The sequence below is a fragment of the Aquarana catesbeiana genome, linkage group LG13, assembly GCF_042186555.1.
Source record: "Aquarana catesbeiana isolate 2022-GZ linkage group LG13, ASM4218655v1, whole genome shotgun sequence".
Taxonomy (NCBI): domain Eukaryota; kingdom Metazoa; phylum Chordata; class Amphibia; order Anura; family Ranidae; genus Aquarana; species Aquarana catesbeiana.
Window position 1 is genome coordinate 211999803 of NC_133336.1, and position 22324 is coordinate 212022126.

Consider the following 22324-nt stretch of genomic DNA (forward strand, 5'->3'; position numbering starts at 1 on the left):
CACTCTTAATGCTTTGAAACATCCAGGTCTCAATGATGCCTTGAGTTACAAACCTTTTTTGTAATTTTATTCATATATTTTATATTAATTTTATTTTATTTTTTTTTTTCTCTCCCCTCACCACCACCTACGTATATATATATATATATATATATATATATATATATATATATATATATTTTTTTTTTTCATATATTTTCATATATATACAATTGGTTGATTGACACAATTGATTATTCAACTACATTTGTTATCCTGTATGTTATTATTCAGATATCCTGATTTGATGTGCGGTGTGAGCTTCTGCTCCTATTTTTTCTTTTAGTCCCTTTTCTCTCTATTATTGTGGTATGCACGGACACCCGGGGCACTTAGCTAATCTTTTCCTAATCAATGTCTTGATTGCTCTGCTGCCCTTTAGCTGACATCCAGTGCTGCTTCTCTCCCTCCCGTTATATATACGGTACAATAATGCCTTAATATCTAGTTTTCAGCCCTGAGGTTTCCTTATTGCCATTTCAGGACACAGAATCCTTAAAGATGGCTGCGGATTGGTTACGCCATACTATACGGCGTTCATGCCGTTTGCTTTTTCTACATCTATAGTATAATCCCTATTTTGAACCTGTTGAATCTCCGTAGTGCCAGTTTGAGGGCACAGGACTTTCCAAGATGGCCGCGGGTCAGCCCTGTCTATTCGAAGCTGTTCGACGTCTATTTTGTTTGATGGGTCGGGAGACGTGCGCATGCGCGTTTGTCATTTTTGGTCCGCAGCGTGACGATGAGTCAGACGTTGTCACGCTGGAGAGGTGTTAAAAGCGGGGCTTTCCCCGCCAGCCTCTGTCATTCCCCCTGCTGATACGCCGGGCAGACGGACGCTCCTTATGTGAAATGCTGTTTCAAACAAAACTTGTCCTAATAGTAGTAAGTTTTTTTACCTACCTACTTTTTCTTTAGCAATCATCTACCTTTGTATACATGATCCCAAACTTAGTTAACTTCTTATGTCTATATCTCTAGGTTCTTTGTGGTTAGTTTGCAGACGTACCTTCAGGTCTGGTTCACCCACCAGCTGTTTGTGGGCGCTCCGGCCCTGTATACTGCCCACTTTTCGACTGCTATTCTACTGCAGCATAGGAGCCGTCCATCCATATACACAGCAATTTAGCTCTTTACCATCTGTTGGATGTAACCCTTTGCTACCTATGAATTGATTCTATCAGAGGTACATTTTTATATTTCCATTTAGGATTTTATTCCCAAAATACTAATACTAGTCAACTTTATCTACACTGATATGACTATAATACCCATGTATTTGATTTTTCTCCTCTTTAGAGTGTTTCATTTACCTCTAGAATTTTTATCCCTCTCTGCATGCCTTTTCAGTGAGGTGGGGACTGAGGAGCAGAATATCTACCATCGCTCAAATCTCTATTTTTTTAATTATAATTTTTCTACAGGTAAGACTAATTAAAGCAAATTATGATGGGGTGGTTGATTGATTGGGGTTGTTTTTTTTTTTTTTTTTTTACACACGCATTTTGATACATATTTGGATACATGTATGTTGTATATATATTTTTCTCTTTTTTTTGATGTATGATATGTATATACATATATTTTTTTTGTATTTTTCATATTTCCCCTTATGATCAAATCAATATATATTCATGATTGCAATTTACAAGCAGACATTTGTTTACATACATATTTTTTCTATTTTCATAGTTGACCATAATATCACAATATATCTCCTGAAGAAGCTTAGGAAAGCGAAACATGTTGAGAGAGTGGTATTAATTTCTGTATTGATGAATTACTTCATTAGCTCTGTATGTTGTCTTTGGCCAGTGTCTGTTTTTAAAGATTGTTAACTAAAATTTATTTTATTCTATGCTCTCTACCTTATTGATCCTAGCACCGTTTAAAGTCCCTGGGGCCAATCTAAGGCCTCAATGTCCCTTTCCATTTCAAATTGTATATTTTGGGATGTGGTGCTTTTGATTTTTCCTCCCTTCCGAATATTTTTTACTCAATTCAAATCTCAGGTGTTACCCACCTTTCATCCTTAGGAAGTCGGGGAATTTCAAATCTATATTTAAATGTATTTATGTATTGATTGCTTATCATATCAATTGATTTATACTTAATGATTTAGTATTATGTCATTACATTATTAATTTTTGGTTTTTTGTTTTTCTGTTTTTTGTTTCTTTTTTCTATTTGGGTTGGTTTTGTATTTTTATTTTTGTTTCCCTTATGGCCAACTACTGCGGCAATGCATTTGAGGGTTTTTTGGATCAGATCCATAAATCCCAAAATGCCACTGGGGGTGGTATATCCATGGATCGCTTTTTTCTTCATCTCCAGCGAATGCTGGAGAAGAAGGCAAGAGTATATTAGAACAAATGGTATTTTTCGAAATATTTGGACGATCAGATTGCCCCGTGGGGCCTGAGAATCCAGATTTTTCCCACAGTTAGTAAACTAGAATCAGACTTTAGAACAAATTGGGAAACAAATCTCCAATCTTGTTCCATGAAAATGATGGAATTATTATGTGGTCATTATAATGAAGAATTGACTTCTCTGGATAAGGAAATAGAAAAACTATATGCTGAAAATAGTTCAATTGTTTCAAGTGAGCTCTTTTCTAGCCGTGAGGGAACGCTCAAAGCGCATATAGAGACCTATGTAGCGGAAATTTTAAAAGCAAAAGAAAAGAAATTTCTAAGAGATAAAGTATCGTATGACAATAACCAAGCTTACGCCTGGACACAGACTAAAACTACTAGGAGACGAAATACAAAAATGCGAACTTCCAGAGATACCCTTTCCGAACAGAATGATTCTGACACATCCTCTGCTTCCTCCCTTTCTTCACAGGCACTGGAAGGTTCTAAGGATTCTGGATCCTCGAAAATACGCACAAACGGCAACACCAACGCACCCACAGGTCCAAGTAAGCGGCACCAAAACACTAATCGAACACCAATTCACACTAGAGCCATTACGGTGAAATTCAATAACACCTCACAAGCACCGGGTCACCGGGACACTCTTCAGAATACCCAGACAAGCACTTTATTACCTTCGTTATGGGCACCCTCTACCAATAACACTAATGATTCCATCACTCAGTCGGATTTTCGTCCGACCCCGATCTTTACACAACCGGTACACGAATCGAAAAATATAACCACCATGGAAGGACCTCAGAAACAGGCCAAAAATTTGAAATAATTAATTTATCCTCTATTCCCCTCAGTACTGATCAATTTTCTGTCTTGGAATTAGGTTTAACCTTCTGTCCGACACAGAAAATTGACCAGTTTGAACTTATAAAAGATCTTAATTTATTTGCTCGCAAGCTAATGCTTCGCATTATGTTTGACAAATCTGCACAATCCAACTCTGTCACCTCACTCCCAACCCGCAGTGGAAAACATCACACTAAATGAAATCAAAGCAATGCCATGACTCCTCCTCCTTGCAGGCCCAGATCTCGGTTATCCCTAAAGAAGGGAAGGACCTGACCCAGTGCGGAAGCTACCGGCCAATTTCCCTGCTCAATACGGATATCAAATTATTCACTAAAATAATAGCATCCAGACTACAGCTACACCTCCCACACCTAATACATCTAGATCAGGTGGGCTTTGTGCCCACTAGAGAGGCGAGGGACAACACCACTAAGGTGTTGAACTTAATTCACACAGCCAACCGCACAAAGACACCGAGTGTCTTCGTCAGCACAGATGCGGAAAAGGCATTCAACCGTGTAAACTGGGCCTTTATGTTCGAAACACTCAGACACGTAGGGGTTGGGAGGAAGATGTTAAGATGGATTATGGCAGTTTACACGTCACCGTCCGCCAGAGTCAGAGCTAACGGGATGTTGTCAGACCCGTTCCCAATTACCAATGGAACGAGACAGGGCTGCCCACTTTCCCCCCTCCTCTTTGCCCTATCTCTCGAACCCTTCCTATGCCATGTAAGATTGAACCCCAACATTAAGGGGGTGGAGATAAATCAAACCCAATACAAGGTATCCGCCTATGCGGACGACCTCATGTTCTCACTTACAAACCCAACCATTTCCCTACCAAATCTACTGAAAGAGTTCGAACTATACGGCAGTCTCACCAACCTAAAGATAAACCTCGCCAAATCGGAAGCTATGGGAGTTAGAATGCCACACTCACAGCTGTTGCACCTCCAATCCAGTATTCATTTGAAATGGAATAACAAGTCCCTAAAATATTTGGGTACACAAATTCCCCATAATCTATCACAGCTTTATGAACTAAATTTTCCGCCACTGCTTAAAACGACAAGGGAGCTTCTAAACAAATGGGGCGCGGGCTTACACTCCTGGGTAGGAAGGTGCAACATACTAAAAATATCCATCCTTCCTAAATTCCTTTACCTTATGCAGGCGCTACCGGTGAACATTCCTACACCTTATTTCAAAAAAGTACAATCGATGTTTTCGGAATTTGTTTGGGCTAAACAAAAACCGAGACTAGCTCACAAAATTTTGGTCCTCCCCAAGCAGTACGGTGGCCTAGCACTACCAGACGTTCACGCCTACTACCAGGCGGTCCATCTGGGCAGATTGATTGACTGGTGTCGACACCAAGAGACCAAGCTCTGGACTAGCTTGGAACAAAACCAAAGCCAAGTCCCGCTCCGAAGAGCTCCTTGGTGTCATCCGGCCATCCCGGCGGAGATTAAGAGACACCCACTAATAGGGACCACCATACTTGTCTGTGCTAGACTGCTTACAAGGACTAACCTGTCATCACTGAAATCTCCTTTATACCCAATACCAGGGAACCCGCTGTTCACACCGGGACTGCAAGATCAGGTATTTGGAAACCTGACTAGGTTGGACCTTTACCAAGCCTCCCACTTTAGTGCGGGTGGGTGCTGGAAAACGACCGCAGAACTCACTGATCCAACAGGCACATACAGACTAGACTTCCTGAGGGCACTCCAACTGAGTCATTTCCTCCAAACCATTCAACCCCCAACGAACGGACAGATACTCACCACGTTCGAAGACATATGCTCAACCCTGGGGGCTCTACCACACACTCTCCCTGACCTACAACATTCTCAATACTCCCCCAACAGATTTTGTCCCACCGGGACTGACCAAATGGGAAAAAGAACTGAACTTAACATTCAGCCTAGCCAAGAAACAACAGATTCTGAAATTCACACACAAATCCTCTATATGTGCCAAAACTCAAGAGACGAACTATAAAATTCTATCACACTGGTACAGAACCCCAACACAGTTAAGCAGATTCTTCCCAGCAACATCTGACCTTTGCTGGCGATGCCAAACGGAAAAAGGAACACTATTACATATCTTTTGGTCATGCCCTGGTCTGACAATTTTCTGGCAAACCATAAAGCAGACCATACAAAAATTTACAGAATATAATATAACTGATGATCCGGCCTTCTTCCTCCTGCATGCGGCAAACATTCCCATGAAAGCATATAAAAAGTCAGTGCTGCGCCATCTTTTAGATGCAGCTAAGGCCTGTATTCCACTATATTGGAAATCCACAACTCCACCACCCATAACATGGATTGAAAAAGTGGAAGAGATTAAACATATGGAAGATCTCATCCATACAGCGCAAAACAGACAAGAGAAATTTTCCAAAACGTGGCAGTTGTGGAACATGTTTATATACTCCAGTGAGGGACAGGCTTTACAAACAACTATGCCGATTTAACCCGGTTTGCCGCATGCCGGACACAGGGAATTCAGTGATGCTGCTGCATTACATCACATTCGATCCATGATCCTGGAGACTCTCTCTCCCCCCCCACCCCTGCCTTCCCCTTATACTTCCCCACTCAATTTCTCTTCTCTTCTTCTTCACTTTGCTACCCCTTTCTTTTCCTGCTTGCAGGACCCCTCCATAACTTCTTGGAAAAAGGGAAAAAAGAAGGAGAGGGGGAACACATGGGACTGTACTAATTAATTCACCATGATTCCGCAAACATAATTGCAAACATAATTGCCTTGAATGTACTGTATTATGTAAAAAATCGGTGGTGGAGATATACTGCTGGATGTACTGTTTGGTCCATGTGGGCCCACTCTGTCTGTTTATAAATAAAAAATTAAAAAAAAAAAAAAAGAAATCAAAGCAATGGAAGAGCTCATGGAGCTTTGGGACGAAGGCCACATAGATGAGACAGACCTTTTGGAAGCCCATACCCTTGATGGTGATGGCTCTCCCAATTATGAACCCTGTGCACCCCACCCAGTAGTCCCTTTTACCCCTAGGGAATATAAACGGAAATCCAAAACTTTCCCCACACCACAGGGTAACCCTAACGTTTGGGCGTTTATCCACCAGGTCACAGAGGACATCTGTAGGACCAAGTGGAAGGGCACAAGACAATCAAACCTCACGAAATAACAAAAAATAGCTTTAAAGTCACTACAGTTGGATTCTCGTTTGGTAATCAAGCCCTCAGACAAGGGAGGCAATCTGGTAGTGATGACCACCGAACAATATGAATCTATGGTCTTACGCTTGTTACAAAATCGAGATTGGTATAAGAAAGTCTCAGAAACACATGTTACTAACATGATTACACGCTATAGAAAATTAATTGGAACCGCCTACCATCGGGGTTTGATTACCAAACCAACATGGGAGTTTCTCAATGTGCCCTGTCCTCAGATTCCCACACTGTACGCCCTGCCCAAGGTACATAAGGACCTGAATAATCCCCCTGGCAGACCGATAGTGTCTGGAAACGGATCTCTCACTGAAAATGCCAGCCAATTGATAGATGAATTTCTCAGACCCCACGTAGAAGGCCTAACATCTTACTTACAAGATACCAGTGAACTCCTTAGAACTCTGGATGGTTTGACCATTCCAGAGGGAGCATGGCTGGTGGCTTTGGATGTGGAAGCCCTCTACAACTCCATCCCCCACGAATTGAGGGTGGCAGTTGTAGAGGGCTTCATTTCTCACGATGGTGATGTCCCTCAGACATATAAGGGATTCATTTTGGATCTTCTGAGGTTTATCCTCACGAATAACATTTTTTCGTTTGCCCGCTCCCATTACCTCCAGGTGCAGGGGGTCGCTATGGGGACCAGATGTGCCCCCACATATTGGAACCTGTACCTGGGGGAGTGGGAGCAAAAACTTTTCTTTAGAGAAGATATGCAAATCCTGGTGGAAAATATACCGAAATGGAAACGATATATTGATGATGTGTTCCTAATTTGGACTGGTAGTAGAGAGGATCTCTCCCTTTTTTTGAGGGCCTCAATACCAATCCTTATAACTTAACTTTCACCATGGAAGCCAATCAGACCACCTTAACATTTCTAGACATCACCCTCTTTATCAATCCTGATAGAACCATAGGAACTACCCTTTTTCGCAAAGCATCAGCAGAAAACTCACTCCTGCATGCCACCAGTTCCCACCCTCTGCCACTTATTAACAATGTCCCCTATCGACAGTATCTAAGATTAAGGAGAAATTGCAGTGAGAATGCTCACTTCGAATCCGAGGCCAGGGCACTGAGAGAACGTCTCAAGGCACGTGGCTACAGCAATAAATGTTTAAAAAGAGCCTACTATCGGGCCAAGAAAATGAATCGCAATCAATTAATTCCTGGGCACACAAAACCAAGATCAGACCCAGCCTTAAGAGTGATTACAACTTTTTCCGGACAACATCAGCAGATGCATGAAATGCTACAAAAGCACTGGAATTTGTTGATGGGTCATCCGAAGGTGTCTAAACATCTAAAAAATTATCCCGAGATCACTTATCGACGATCTCGATCAATCAGGGATCGTATAGTCCATAGTCACTATGCCCCAATGTCCACAACTTATACTACCAAAAATAAGGGCACCAAACCCTGTCACAAATGTGATTTTTGCAGATACATTTACACATCTCGCAATATCATCCTTCCAAATGGCCAGCTTTATAATCCCAATTTTCTAGCCACATGTCAATCCATCGGTGTAGTTTATATAATGATATGCGAATGCAATTCATTCTACGTAGGGAAAACCAAACGTCCCTTTTTCCATCGGATTAGAGACCATGTCTCTCTAGTGCTCAAAAAAAAGATGGAGACTCCCATAAGCCGGCACATGGGTCTTTACCATCAATTTGACGATAGCAAAATGCATTTTTACGCCCTGGAACATGTCCCCCCAAATGAAAGAGGGGGGATTATGATAAGATCTTATTACAATGCGAGACTAGGTGGATTGTCACTCTTAATGCTTTGAAACATCCAGGTCTCAATGATGCCTTGAGTTACAAACCTTTTTTGTAATTTTATTCATATATTTTATTTTAATTTTATTTATTTTTTTTTTTTTCTCCCCTCACCACCACCTACGTTTATATATATATATATATATATATATATATATATATATATATATATATATATATATATATATATATATATATATATATATATATTTTTTTTTTTTATATATATATATATATTTTTTTTTTTTTCATATATTTTCATATATATACAATTGGTTGATTGACACAATTGATTAATCAACTACATTTGTTATCCTGTATGTTATTATTCAGATATCCTGATTTGATGTGCGGTGTGAGCTTCTGCTCCTATTTTTTCTTTCAGTCCCTTTTCTCTCTATTATTGTGGTATGCACGGACACCCGGGGCACTTAGCTAATCTTTTCCTAATCAATGTCTTGATTGCTCTGCTGCCCTTTAGCTGACATCCAGTGCTGCTTCTCTCCCTCCCGTTATATATACGGTACAATAATGCCTTAATATCTAGTTTTCAGCCCTGAGGTTTCCTTATTGCCATTTCAGGAGACACAGAATCCTTAAAGATGGCTGCGGATTGGTTACGCCATACTATACGGCGTTCATGCCGTTTGCTTTTTCTACATCTATAGTATAATCCCTATTTTGAACCTGTTGAATCTCCGTAGTGCCAGTTTGAGGGCACAGGACTTTCCAAGATGGCCGCGGGTCAGCCCTGTATATTCGACGCTGTTCGACGTCTATTTTGTTTGATGGGTCGGGAGACTGCGCATGCGCGTTTGTCATTTTTGGTCCGCAGCGTGACGATGAGTCAGACGTCGTCACGCTGGAGACGGGTTAAAAGCGGGGCTTTCCCCGCCAGCCTCTGTCATTCCCCCTGCTGATACGCCGGGCAGACGGATGCTCCTTATGTGAAATGCTGTTTCAAACAAAACTTGTCCTAATAGTAGTAAGTTTTTTTACCTACCTACTTTTTCTTTAGCAATCATCTACCTTTGTATACATGATCCCAAACTTAGTTAACTTCTTATGTCTATATCTCTAGGTTCTTTGTGGTTAGTTTGCAGACGTACCTTCAGGTCTGGTTCACCCACCAGCTGTTTGTGGGCGCTCAGGCCCTGTATACTGCCCACTTTTCGACTGCTATTCTACTGCAGCATAGGAGCCGTCCATCCATATACACAGCAATTTAGCTCTTTACCATCTGTTGGATGTAACCCTTTGCTACCTATGAATTGATTCTATCAGAGGTACATTTTTATATTTCCATTTAGGATTTTATTCCCAAAATACTAATACTAGTCAACTTTATCTACACTGATATGACTATAATACCCATGTATTTGATTTTTCTCCTCTTTAGAGTGTTTCATTTACCTCTAGAATTTTTATCCCTCTCTGCATGCCTTTTCAGTGAGGTGGGGACTGAGGAGCAGAATATCTACCATCGCTCAAATCTCTATTTTTTTAATTATAATTTTTCTACAGGTAAGACTAATTAAAGCAAATTATGACGGGGTGGTTGATTGATTGGGGTTGTTTTTTTTTTTTTTTTTTTTACACACGCATTTTGATACAGATATTTGGATACATGTATGTTGTATATATATTTTTCTCTTTTTTTGATGTATGATATGTATATACATATATTTTTTTTGTATTTTTCATATTTCCCCTTATGATCAAATCAATATATATTCATGATTGCAATTTACAAGCAGACATTTGTTTACATACATATTTTTTCTATTTTCATAGTTGACCATAATATCACAATATATCTCCTGAAGAAGCTTAGGAAAGCGAAACATGTTGAGAGAGTGGTATTAATTTCTGTATTGAAGAATTACTTCATTAGCTCTGTATGTTGTCTTTGGCCAGTGTCTGTTTTTAAAGATTGTTAAATAATATTTATTTTATTCTATGCTCTCTACCTTATTGATCCTAGCACCGTTTAAAGTCCCTGGGGCCAATCTAAGGCCTCAATGTCCCTTTCCATTTTAAAATTGTATATTTTGGGATGTGGTGCTTTTGATTTTTCCTCCCTTCCGAATATTTTTTACTCAGGTCCATAAATAAGTTTGCCACACTTGGGGCATATTTAGCATCCATGGCTACCCCTTTTTTCTTGACAAAAAATTATTTCTGATACCAGAAGTAGTTACTCTCCATTGCCAGTTCTAGTCCTTCTAAGATAAATTGAATTTGTTCATGCTTCAGATCTGATCTTTCATATAAGGCTTTCTCAACCCCTTTCAGCCCATCCTTCTGGGTGATACTCGTGTACAAAGAATTGACATCAATAGTTGCCAATAGGCAGTGGTCAGTCCCGGTAATTGTCCTCAGTTCATTGATGAGTTGAGTGCTATCCCTGAGATAAGATTTACCTTGCACTACTAGTGGTTTCAAAAACTGGTCAATATATTCTCCTAATCTCAAGAACAGAGAATCCACTCCACTAATAATGGCTCTACCCGGTGGCTTACTCAGCCACTTGTGTATTTTGGGCAGGTAGTATATAACAGGAGTTTTGGTGGATTCCGGAACCAAGTATTTAGCTTCTCTCTTATTCAAAATGCCTGCCTCTCCACCCTTTTTCACCAATCTTTTTAAACTCTTTACGTATTGTGGTTTGGGACTGCGCTTCAGTTTTTTATAGGTGTTCTCAACTCTCAGCAAATTCTTCATCTCCTCTTCATATTATTCCTTTTTTAATATAACTAGTCCACCCCCCTTATCGGCGGGTCCAATAACCACTTCCTTTCTCTTACCGATTTCTTTGATTGTTTTCCAAATATATGTACTTTTGGACTTTTTCTTCTCCAATTTGGCCAAGTCGCTTTCCACCATCCGTTTAAATGCACCTATACATTGGTCCCCTGGGATCTTGGGGTTGAAGATGGAATTATTCCTAAGACTAGTGTGAGCATAATCATCAGTTCCAGTTGTTGTAATGACCTTATTATTCAAGGCATAATGCTTTTTTATCTTCACTTTCCTAATAAATTTCTGTAAATCAATGTAAACTTCAAATTTGTCAATGCTCTTTTCTGGTGCATATTTCAAACCAAGATCCAGTATCCTCAACTCGTCCTCTGTAAAGGTTGCTTCACTTAGGTTAAAAATTTCCTGGCCTAATACTCCCTTCTTTTTCTGCTTCCCTCCTCGTTTTCCTCTGGTCTGTTTCTTTCATTGCCTCTGTGCGGGTATCCCGATTCTCTCTCTGGGTTCCTGTTCCTTCCATTCTCCGAATTCATACCTGGATGTTGAGGGGATGGGTGACCTTGATGTCCATTCATCCTCTGTATCCTGTTCATACCAAATGGTGGGCCCCTTCTTTGTGGACTGTAGGGATCTCTCCGTGTCCCTCTCCATCCAGGTGGGTGATACTGTACCCTCGCATTCCATCTCCCAGGTGGTCTGTCTCATGGTCTTCCCTGATGAAAATCCCTTTCTCCTGGGTATTCTCTCCTACTTCTAAAATCCCATTGGAACAAACGTCCTCCACCCCTGAGAGGGGAAAATCTGCTGTGCGTGGGTACATTATACCGTGGAGTACCTGGAGATCTCCCATAATTTGATCCATAATACTCATCCCTCCTATTATCCACACATCTTAGTGGAAAATTGGGGGTTCTGGGAATTTCTTCTCTCCTATTGGGAGGAATATGTTCAAATCTAGTTTGACGCGTAGTGTTTGAATTCTGGGTATCCACCTCTGGGATTAGGACACCCTAATAAAGAAATTTGAAGACAAAGGATATCACCGTGATCTCCTGATAAAATTAAGAAATGAAATACAAGAACTTGACCGAGATGCCTTGTTGAAGAAAGAAGGTAATAATAGCAAGAACTCTCCGGTGGATGTAGCTTTTGTCACAGGCTTCAATAATCAGTTTAGGTCCATTGAACATATAGTAAGGAAGTACTGGCCTATTTTAAAATCTGATAGGACTCTAGGGAAAATCCTCACAAAGAAACCTCGATTCATCTATAGGAGAGCACCCACTCTTAGGAACCACCTAGTCCATAACGTCATCGACCCCCCTAAGAATGTAAAATTGTTTTCCAATATGAAGGGCTTCTACAGGTGTCAGAAGTGTTTGGCCTGCAGAGTCAGCAAAAAACAACCCAAGAAGAGAACCTAATTTAAAGCAAGTAATGGCAAAGAGTATGAGATCAGGGAATTGGTCACTTGCAATATCACTCACGTAACCTACATTATAGAATGTCTGTGCCGACTGCAATATGTGGGTAGGACTACAAGACCTCTTTGTGTACGTATTAGGGAACACATTAATAACATCAGGAAGGGGTTCCTCAAACACAACCTTTCCAGACATTTTGATGAATTTCACCACAGGGACCTATCTGGTTTGGTTTTTTTATGGTATTGATACCATTAAGGACCATTGGAGGGGGGGCAGTAAAAAGATTCTGATTTCGCATAATGAAACCAGATGGATGCATCGTTTGGATTGTCTGGTACCCAGGGGACTTAATCTGGAAATAGACTTAAATTGTTTTTTATCTAATTTTTAATTATCAGTTCCCCTCAGTCCCCACATACTTTCCCACATGACCATTCTCTACCGCCTCCTCTCTGCAGTCTCAGTGCTAACTTGCTTTCCACACAGATTTTAAACCTTTTTTATATATGCTTCGATCCTAATATACACCATTATATTTTACACTCATTGTAAATGTTCGCTTTTTTCTTCTCTTTTTTGCAGATTCATTTCAATATATTTGTTATGGAGTATTTCACGCACACAGCTTTTTTTGTATAGTTTGTGGGTTGATATTTTTTACTAACTTAGTACCGTACATTAGCTACCACATTTTAGATGTTCTTCTTTTTCCTTTGGAGTTATTAGATCTTGGGGAGTTATGTAATTTATAACCCTCCCCTCGACACATTTTATGTACATAATGTGGTTGTGATTAAAATCACAAAAATAATTTAATATTCATATATGTACATATATTGTTTATGAATTTTCTACATTATTAACATATACATCTTCTTTTATTTAATTTTTTTAATTTAATTTTTTATTTTTTATTTTTAATTTTATTTTTATTTTTATTTTCATTTATTATTCATGTACCTTTTGCTAATTTTTCATTTTCATATACATGTTTTTATATGTATTTGTTTATGATGATTCTCTAGTACTTCTCCCTCTGTTTTCCTCATATTGATTGACTGGAGATCATGCAATGTTAATTTTCAGAGGCTTTTGTAATGTATGATTTATGGAGCTGCCAATTACGTGATTCAAAAAATCCACTAGATGGTGCTCAGGATATAACCTTGTATGGTATTCAGGCTCTCTGATTCGTCAGGAGGGTGGGACTGTATGTTTTGATTGGCGATCACGGCACCTCCATTGACTATAAATAGACGTATGGAGTACCAAGATGGCCGCGCCTCAGATGACGTCTTGATGATGAAACACGTAAGGGGTGGCCACGTGATACACATACGTCAACCTCTTGTGCTACGATTCTCTGGTTTTGAGCTAGCGGGCAGTGGAACGCACACCACACCACGCTGCCTACTCAGCCATAGGCTCTGAGCCTGTTAGTGGAGCGCTGTCAGCTCCCTGTTTTAATACATTTTAATATATTTTTACAATAAACTATACCTTTTTTCGGATTCACGCTATGAGATCTATTTTTTCTTTGTCATAAATGGATGTTTAATGCTGGGGAAACCGCGACACCAAAGAAGGGAAGGATGGCCACTAAACTGAGGATTGTCACTAAAGATCATCACTGCTGGATTTGGTCTACATGCCTTTTACCCCTGCAGGGGTTAGGCACTCTGGTGAGTGTGGGCACGAGTGGGGGTGCAGTGGAAGATGGGGAGCACTTGCCACATTAAGAATATTACCACTGTATCGAAAGGACACACTACAGTTTTTTCTGAATACATATTTTTGGGACATTAACATTTTTTATTATATATTTTCTATTATATATATTTTGTCATTTTTTCAACAGTTCTTTTCACCAAGTTTCAGCACTTGGGTTATGAATTGGTTTTGTACATATCCTAGTTGGGGACTTTAACCGTAGTGGTTCAGAATGTTTTAATATATCTTTTTTATCACCAATTTGGAATGTTTGCATATTTGATTATGTTTGTTTTAGCACTTTGCACTTTATTGTATAGTGTATTGGTGTAGAAGCATTCCCTCATTATAGAACTCTTCCTGTTTGAATCTCACTGTGCTCCAATACTCCAAACCAATAGTGGTTTACCCGGAGTGACTATAGAATGCACTCACCAGATTTCTCCGGCCAGCAAGTGACCATAAATCATGAAATGTGAGAAACTGCTCGATTCATAGGTCAGTCTCCATCAGAATCCACATCTCTCTCCTCCATACATGGATATATACGATCACGATCGAATAAGCAGGGATAAGTAAAAAAAAATCTCTCCAGTATCATATATCCTCCACAATATTCATCTGTCTCCTTCTCCCATCACAAGACTCTGTGGAATTGGCTCTGCCACAAAGAGCCACAGAAGTCAAGTATAGTGTAATAAAGTTTTATTTAAAAGAAAGCTGCACTTACATATGTCCAATATGATACAAACAGCACAAAGGCAGCTCAAGGGTCTGTAGAATCGATCCCACACTGCTGTGTGACTAGCGGCATGTGGCGTGCGTTCCAACTACCCAGCGGAAGTGGAGGGCTCCTGATGGTTTGCGTGTCAAGCCTCTTCTATGCATTTCACGCTCTGCGCGTGTCATTGCATTTCTGATTGGAGCTTTCTGGTAGAAAAAAAATGCAAAACTCTCCTAAACTTTGTACAATAAACTTTCTATATGAAAGTTTTTTTCTGCCAAGGGAACTGACATTTTTTAAGCCCAGTGTGCATGGAGCCTTATGGAGTCCAAAGATGGAATTTGATGACATTTTCATATTTCTATATTATTTATGTGGTTTAGATATAAAACTGTCCCAGAATATTATTGTCTCAGTCAGTCCTGTTATACTCACTCTAATTCCTCTATCCGGCTTGTTGTCAGAGCTTCCATTAGATCCCTGAAATGAGGACCCTCCAGATTGTTCCCACACAGGTTCAGTGTCCTCAGTGTCTGGTTATTTCTTATTCCAGATGCCAGGTGGGGGCAGGAACTGTCTGTCAGGTGATTATTCCACAATCTGTAGAAGAAGAGAAGAATGTTACCAGAAGAAAATGAATTTCTCCCCAGGAATGAATGTAACTATTCTCTACATGAATGGAACTCATTTCTCTTTATTGGAATCATTAATATGAGATCACTTTATAAATGACGATCGATCATCTACACTATTGGAGGATTTCTCTTTTTGTGGATCCCAATTACTAAATGTGAGATGAGAAGTGGATGAGGTGGTGTGATCCATTCATTATTCCTGTATGGGGATTGGACCATACACACTCACACTGACCTCTAGGCTTTCACCTCCAACCTTCTGCTAAGTCTTGGATTCAGTTGTGGGGATTCACTTTGATGGTCACAGAAGTCTCACTCATGTTGTGGAAACTTCATTGACTAAAAGTGACACCATTGTACTTTGGGATTTCCTTAGAACATCATGGTGGAGGATTTGATCTCATGGTGTGGAGAAGATTTTATTATTACCGTTCTTTATTTGGAACTTTTTTGAAAATGTTGTACTAATATTGCTGCACTAATTTTATATCTGCTGATTATAAATTCTCTTCATTAGTTATCAGTGAAATAGTCTCCATACCATTGTTATATATACACTTATAGGGAGTTTTGTGATGAGGAGTCTCACTTTTATTGTTATATTGTCACATTTATATTGTGTGAATGTTATATACTAGTGCTGCAGTCTTCATATTATACTAGATGTGATAATTCCACCAATAGGGATCAGATATAACAATTCCATTCGCTACAAAAATACTTTCATACATGTGAGGAAGGGCAGATCTCCTCCAATCTATTCACAGCTACTTCAATCTATATAACATATAATGTACAAAAATACATAAATATGAAGAGCAACAAAGTATAGAGAATAAAGAATAAAAGTGACACCATTTTTTTTTAAAAAGTGTACAAAAAATAATGTAAAATAAATAATAAAAATTAAAAAACATTTTTTTAAACCCCTCTACGAGCTCACGCGTAGAAGCGAATGCATACGCGAGCATATGAAAATGGTGGTCAAATCAAACATGTGAGGTATCACCGCGACTGGTAGAGTGAGAGCAATAATTCTAGCCCTAGACCTCCCCTGTAACGCAAAACATGCAACCTGTAGAATTTTTTAAACGTCGCCTATAGAGATTTTTGAGGGTAAAAGTTTGACGCCATTCCAAAAGCTGGTGCAATTTTGAAGCGTGACATGTTGGGTATCAATTTACTTGGCATAACATTATATTTCACAATATAAAAAAAATTGGGATAACTTTACTGTTGTCTTATTTTTTATTCAAAAAAGTGATTTTATTTCCAAAAAAAGTGCGCTTATAAGACCCCTGCGCAAATACAGTGCAAAAAAGTATTGCAACGACCGCCATTTTATTCTCTAGGGTTTTAAACATGTAAACACCTAAAATCCAAAACGAGGCTGGTCCTTAAAGTGGAGTTCCACCCAAAAGTGGAACTTCCACTCATCGGATTCCTCCCCCCCTCCAGTGTCACAGTTGACACCTTTCAGGGGGGAGGGGGGTGCAGATACCTGTATATTACAGGTATCTGTACCCACTTCCGGCATAGATAGCTGCAGAATCTGCGGTTATTTACGCCACTTCCTGTCCCCCCTGCTGTCTGCTGGGAAACGCATGGTCCCAGAGACAGGGACCATCCATATTGCGCCGCGCGACTCGCGCATGCGCAGTAGGGAACCGGGAAGTGAAGCCGCAAGCCTTCACTTCCCGATTCCCTTACCGAAGATGGAGGCGGCAGCACCCGAGGACCGAGAGACGGTTCGGCCTCGGGTGCCGACATTGCGGGCACCCTGTACAGGTAAGTGTCCATGTTTTAAAAGTCAGCAGCTGCAGTATTTGTAGCTGCTGACTTTTAAATAAAACATTTTGGCGGAGCTCCGACTTAAGTGGTTAAACTCACTGTTATATACTGTATAGTAGTTGGCACTTTAAATAAGGGCAACTAGACTTTTGTTGCCATGGTTACCAAAGCTTCTTATACACAGTGATGGGCGGTGGGGGAGGTGGCTGGAGCATCTCAGCTCTGATTACATACAAAGCCTGGGGGAGGGGACAGACACACCATGTACTGATTTATAATAGAGTAATATGATGGGGCAATTCTGATGGGGGCAGTTTTGAGGGGGCAATTCTGATAGGGGCAAATTTGATAGGGGCAATTTTGATGGGGCAGTTTTGATGAGGGCAGTTTTGATGAGAGCAGTTTTGATGAGGGCAGTTTTGATGGTGGCAATATGATGGGGCAGTTTTGATGGGGCATTTTTGATGGGGCATTTCTGATAGGGCAGTTTTGATGGGGGCAGTTTTGATGGGGCAATTTTGATGGGGCAATTTTGATGGGGCAATATTGATGGGGGCAATATGATGGGGCAGTTTTGACGGTGGTAATATCATGGGGCAGTTTTGATAGGGCAGTTTTGATGGGGCAATATGATGGGGCAGTTTGGATGGGGCAATTCTGATGGGGGCAGTTTTGATGGTGGCAATATGATGGGGCAGTTTTGATGGGGCAATTCTGATGGGGGCAATTTTAATGGGGCAGTTTTGATGGGTCAGTATTGATGGGGGCAATATGACGGAGCAGTTTTGATGGTGGCAATATGATGGGGCGGTTTTGAAAGGGGGCAGTTTTGATGGGGCAATTCTGATGGGGCAATTCTAATGGGAAGTTTTGATGGGGGTAGTTTTGATGGGGCAGTTTTGATGGTAGCAATATGACGGGAGCGGTTTTGATAGTGGCAGTTTTGATGGGGCAGTATTGATGGGGCAATTCTAATGAGGGCAATTTTGATGAGGTAGTTTTGATGGGGGCAGTTTTTATGAGGCAATTCTGATTGGGGCAATTTTGATGGGGCAGTTTTGATGGTGGCAATATGATGGGGCAGTTTTGATGGGGGTAGTTTTGATGGGGCAATTCTGATAGAGGCAATTTTGATGGGGCAGTTTTGATGGGGGTAGTTTTTATGGTGCCAATATGAAGGGGCAGTTTTGATGGTAATATGATGGGGCAGTTTTGATGGGGGCAGTATTGATGGGGCAATTCTGATGGAGCAGTTTTGATTGGAGCAGGTTTGATGGGGCAATTCTGATGGGGGCAGTATTGATGGGGCAATTCTGATGGGGCAGTTTTGATGGTGGCAATATGATGGGGCCAGTATTGATGAGTCAATTCTGATGGGGGGCAATTTTGATGAGGCAGTTTTTATGGGGGCAGATTTGATGGTGCAATGCTGATGGGGGCATTTTTGATGGGGCAGTTTTGATGGTGGCAGTTTTGATGGGGCCAGTTTTGATGGGGCAATTCTGATGGGGCAGTTTTGATAGGGTGGTTTTGATGGGGCAGTTTTGATGGTGGCAATATGACACAGCAGTTTTGATGGTGGCAATATGATGGGGCAATATGATGGGGCAGTATTGATGGGGGCAATATGATGGGGCAGTTTTGATGGGGGTAGTTCTGTTGGGGGCAGTTCTGATGGGGCAGTTTTGATGGTGGCAATATGATGGGGCAGTTTTGATGGGGCAATTCTGATGGGGCAGTTTTGATGGGGCAATATGATGGGGGCAGCTTTGATGGGGCAGTTTTGATGGCGGCAATATGATGGGGCAGTATTGATGGGGGCAATATAATGGGCAGTTTTGATGGGGGCATTTTTGATGGGGCAGTTTTGATGGGGGCATTTTTGGTGGGGCAGTTTTGATGGAGGCAATATGATGGGGCAATATTGATGGGGGCAGTTCTGATGGGGCAGTTTTGATGGTGGCATGTGATGGGGTGTTGTGATGTGCTTGGGGCGATGTGATGCGATTTGCTGGGGGTGTTGTGATGCCATTTGCAGAGGGTGTTGTGATGCGATTTGCTGGGGTGTTGTGATATGATTTTCTGGTGGTGATGTGATGCGATTTGCGGGGGGTGTTGTGATGCGATTTGCGGGGGGTGTTGTGATGCAATTTGGTGGGGGTATTGTGATGCGATTTGCTGGGGGTGATGTGATTTGTGGGGGCGATGTGATACGATTTGTGGGGGTGTTTGTTGTGATGCGATTTGCTGGAGGTGTTGAGATGTGATTTTCTGGGGGTGATGTTATGCGATTTGAGGGGGTGATGTGATGCGATTTGCTGGGGGCGATGTGATGCAATTTGCGGGGGTTGTTGTGATGCAATTTGCGGGGGGGGGGGCAATGTGGTGCCATTTGCGGGGGGGCAATGTGATGCCGTTTGCGGGGGGTGTTGTGATGCGATTTGTGGGGGGTGTTTTGATGCAATTTGCGGGGGTTGTTGAGATGCAATTTGGGGGGGTGATGTGATACTATTTGCAGGGGGTGTTTGTTGTGATGCGATTTACTGGGGGTGTTGTGATGCGATTTGTGGGGAGGTGTTGTGATGCGATATGCGGGGGTGTTGTGATGCGATATGCGGGTGTGTTGTGATGCGATTTGCGGGGGTGTTGTGATGCGATTTGCGGGGGTGTTGTGATGCGATTTGCGGGGGTGTTGTGATGCGATTTGCGGGGGTTGTTGTGATGCAATTTTCTCAGGACGATGTGATGTCATAGAAATTCATCTTTACTTGCTCTACGCCATTTTCAGGTAGGCAATGCAAGAAATAATGCAATTGTAATTTATTTCCTGGTTCCTGGAGGGAGGAGGGGAGGAGAGGTTTGCATAGCTAAGGGGCAGTAACTTCCTCTGACACTGCCGTAGCTATGGAAACCTGACCTGAAACCTATCACACTGCTTGTGCTGCACTGAGCATGTGCGAGATCTACAAGGATGAGATCCAGGAAGAAATACAGTCTGGCTTCAGATGCCCACACTTAAGATGGCCACGGCCTGCTGGAAGTTTATAAAATAACAAACTAATGCTATAATCTAACAAAACGGACCTTAGTTTACAGACTAACTTTACTAGAATACATTAAGCTTGTGTATTATAGGGCTATTTTTATTTAAAATGTATACATTCGGCCGGAACACAGCTTTAAAAAAAGAAAAAAGACCAGTTTTGCGGCGCGTTCAAAGTGCTTGGAAGTGCTGCCCATTCATTTCAATGGGTAGGGGCGTTTTGGGAGCGTTATTTATAATGCTCATAACCCGCCCCAAAGATGCTGCTTGCAGGACTTTTTCTAATGTCCCACAAGCGCACCGCCCGAGTGTGAAAGCACCCATACAAATAAATGGGAGGCAGTTTTCAGGTGCTATTTCTAGCGCTGAAATGTCTGAAAACTGCATCAGTGTGAAAGGGGTCTAACAGAAATACCAGAGATTCATCCAGATGGATTAAATCAATGCTGATCAACTTCCACCTCTTTGCAGCAACTTCAATCAACCTCCCCCACACCGGTGAGCAAACAAGTCACTTACCAAAAGGTTTGTCCCCACAAGGCCCAGACATGCTTGTTTATATCCTTCCAGCAGCGCCACTCCGCTCAAGCCGGCTTCCGATGAGAACAGACTGTGCCACGGAATGTCAGACCTCCAGGTAGTATCTCCAATTTCACCCGAGGTATCCAGACAATGGCCGCAATCACATTACATAGAAAAGAAAAAGCCTCCATAGTGCATAATCCTAAAATATATATAGAATCACAGATTGTACACTTCCATCATATACACGAGTATACACAGAACTCAGAGCACACACCGCTCCGGACTGCAACCATGTATGATGGAGTCCAGGCAGTGACATGGAGGCTTTTTATTTTCTATGTAATGTGATTGCGGCCATTGTCTGGATACCTCGGGTGATATTGTATTTTTGCACATTATATGTTATAAAGACTGAAGTAGCTGTGAATTTTTATTATTGATCAGTATTGGTGGAGTTATCACATCTACATTAGAAGTGTTGGTATTCGGACACATTGTAGATTGCAGATTTCTCATTTGTCTCATCACACATGTTATCACTAAGTGTAGGGCTCTATACATAGAATTATATTATACTATTTGTACTTCTATATCAGACTTCCTGCTGGCGGCTGGTTTTCATTCATTCCATTTGCACAAAGTTGTTCATGTTTTTTAGTGCAGATATTAAATGTTTTATATTTTTATATCCAGCTTTAGAGAACTGTCTGATATTGGTGATATATAAAGACAACCAGGAGATGAAATATATCTCCATTATTATTAGGTTTATGTAGTTTAGACATACACTATATTACCAAAAGTATTGTGACGCCTGCCTTTACAAGCACATGAACTTTAATGGCATCTCAGTCTTAATCCTCGTACACACGATCAGATTTTTGGATGACCGTTCGTCCATTTTTTGTGGCATGCTAGTCTCATATCGAAAGTGAAGAGGTTACTCTCCATATGAAAATTCCCTTCTGACAGAATACAACTTCAGAAGTGACGTGATGTGTTGAATAGTTTTGTATGTATTCTTTCGTTTCTTAGCATGCATAGTCTTGCTCTCACAATTTATTTTGGATTAAACAAAAATCAGATGCTGAGTTCATGTACGATAAAAATTTTATAGTCTGCACATCCAGCTTTTGTCGGATGAAAAATCGGAATTGTCTGTCAAAAGCACCATACTAACGATCATGTTGGATTAGAAGGCCTGGCTTGCAGTCTCCACTCTAAATAATACCAAAGGTGTTCTATCGGGTTGAGGTAAGGACTCTGTGCAGGCCAATCAAGTTCCTCCACCCCAAACTCGCTCATCTATGTCTTTATGGACCTTGCTTTGTGCACCGGCAAATCATTTTGTGGAGGGGGAATTATGGAGTGGGGGGGTATTATGGAGTGGGGGGCGGGGGGATTATGGT

The 22324-nt window shown here is 41.0% G+C and overlaps 1 protein-coding gene across 1 annotated transcript in view; it reads right to left on the reverse strand.

The window, feature by feature from the left end:
- Positions 1 to 22324, reverse strand: part of LOC141116665 (NACHT, LRR and PYD domains-containing protein 3-like) — a 722006-nt gene that overhangs the window by 66378 nt on the left and 633304 nt on the right. The window contains exon 10 of the mRNA XM_073609057.1: positions 15357 to 15521. Coding sequence (XP_073465158.1) covers positions 15357 to 15521 — 165 coding nt within the window. The remainder of the gene's footprint in view (positions 1 to 15356; positions 15522 to 22324) is intronic.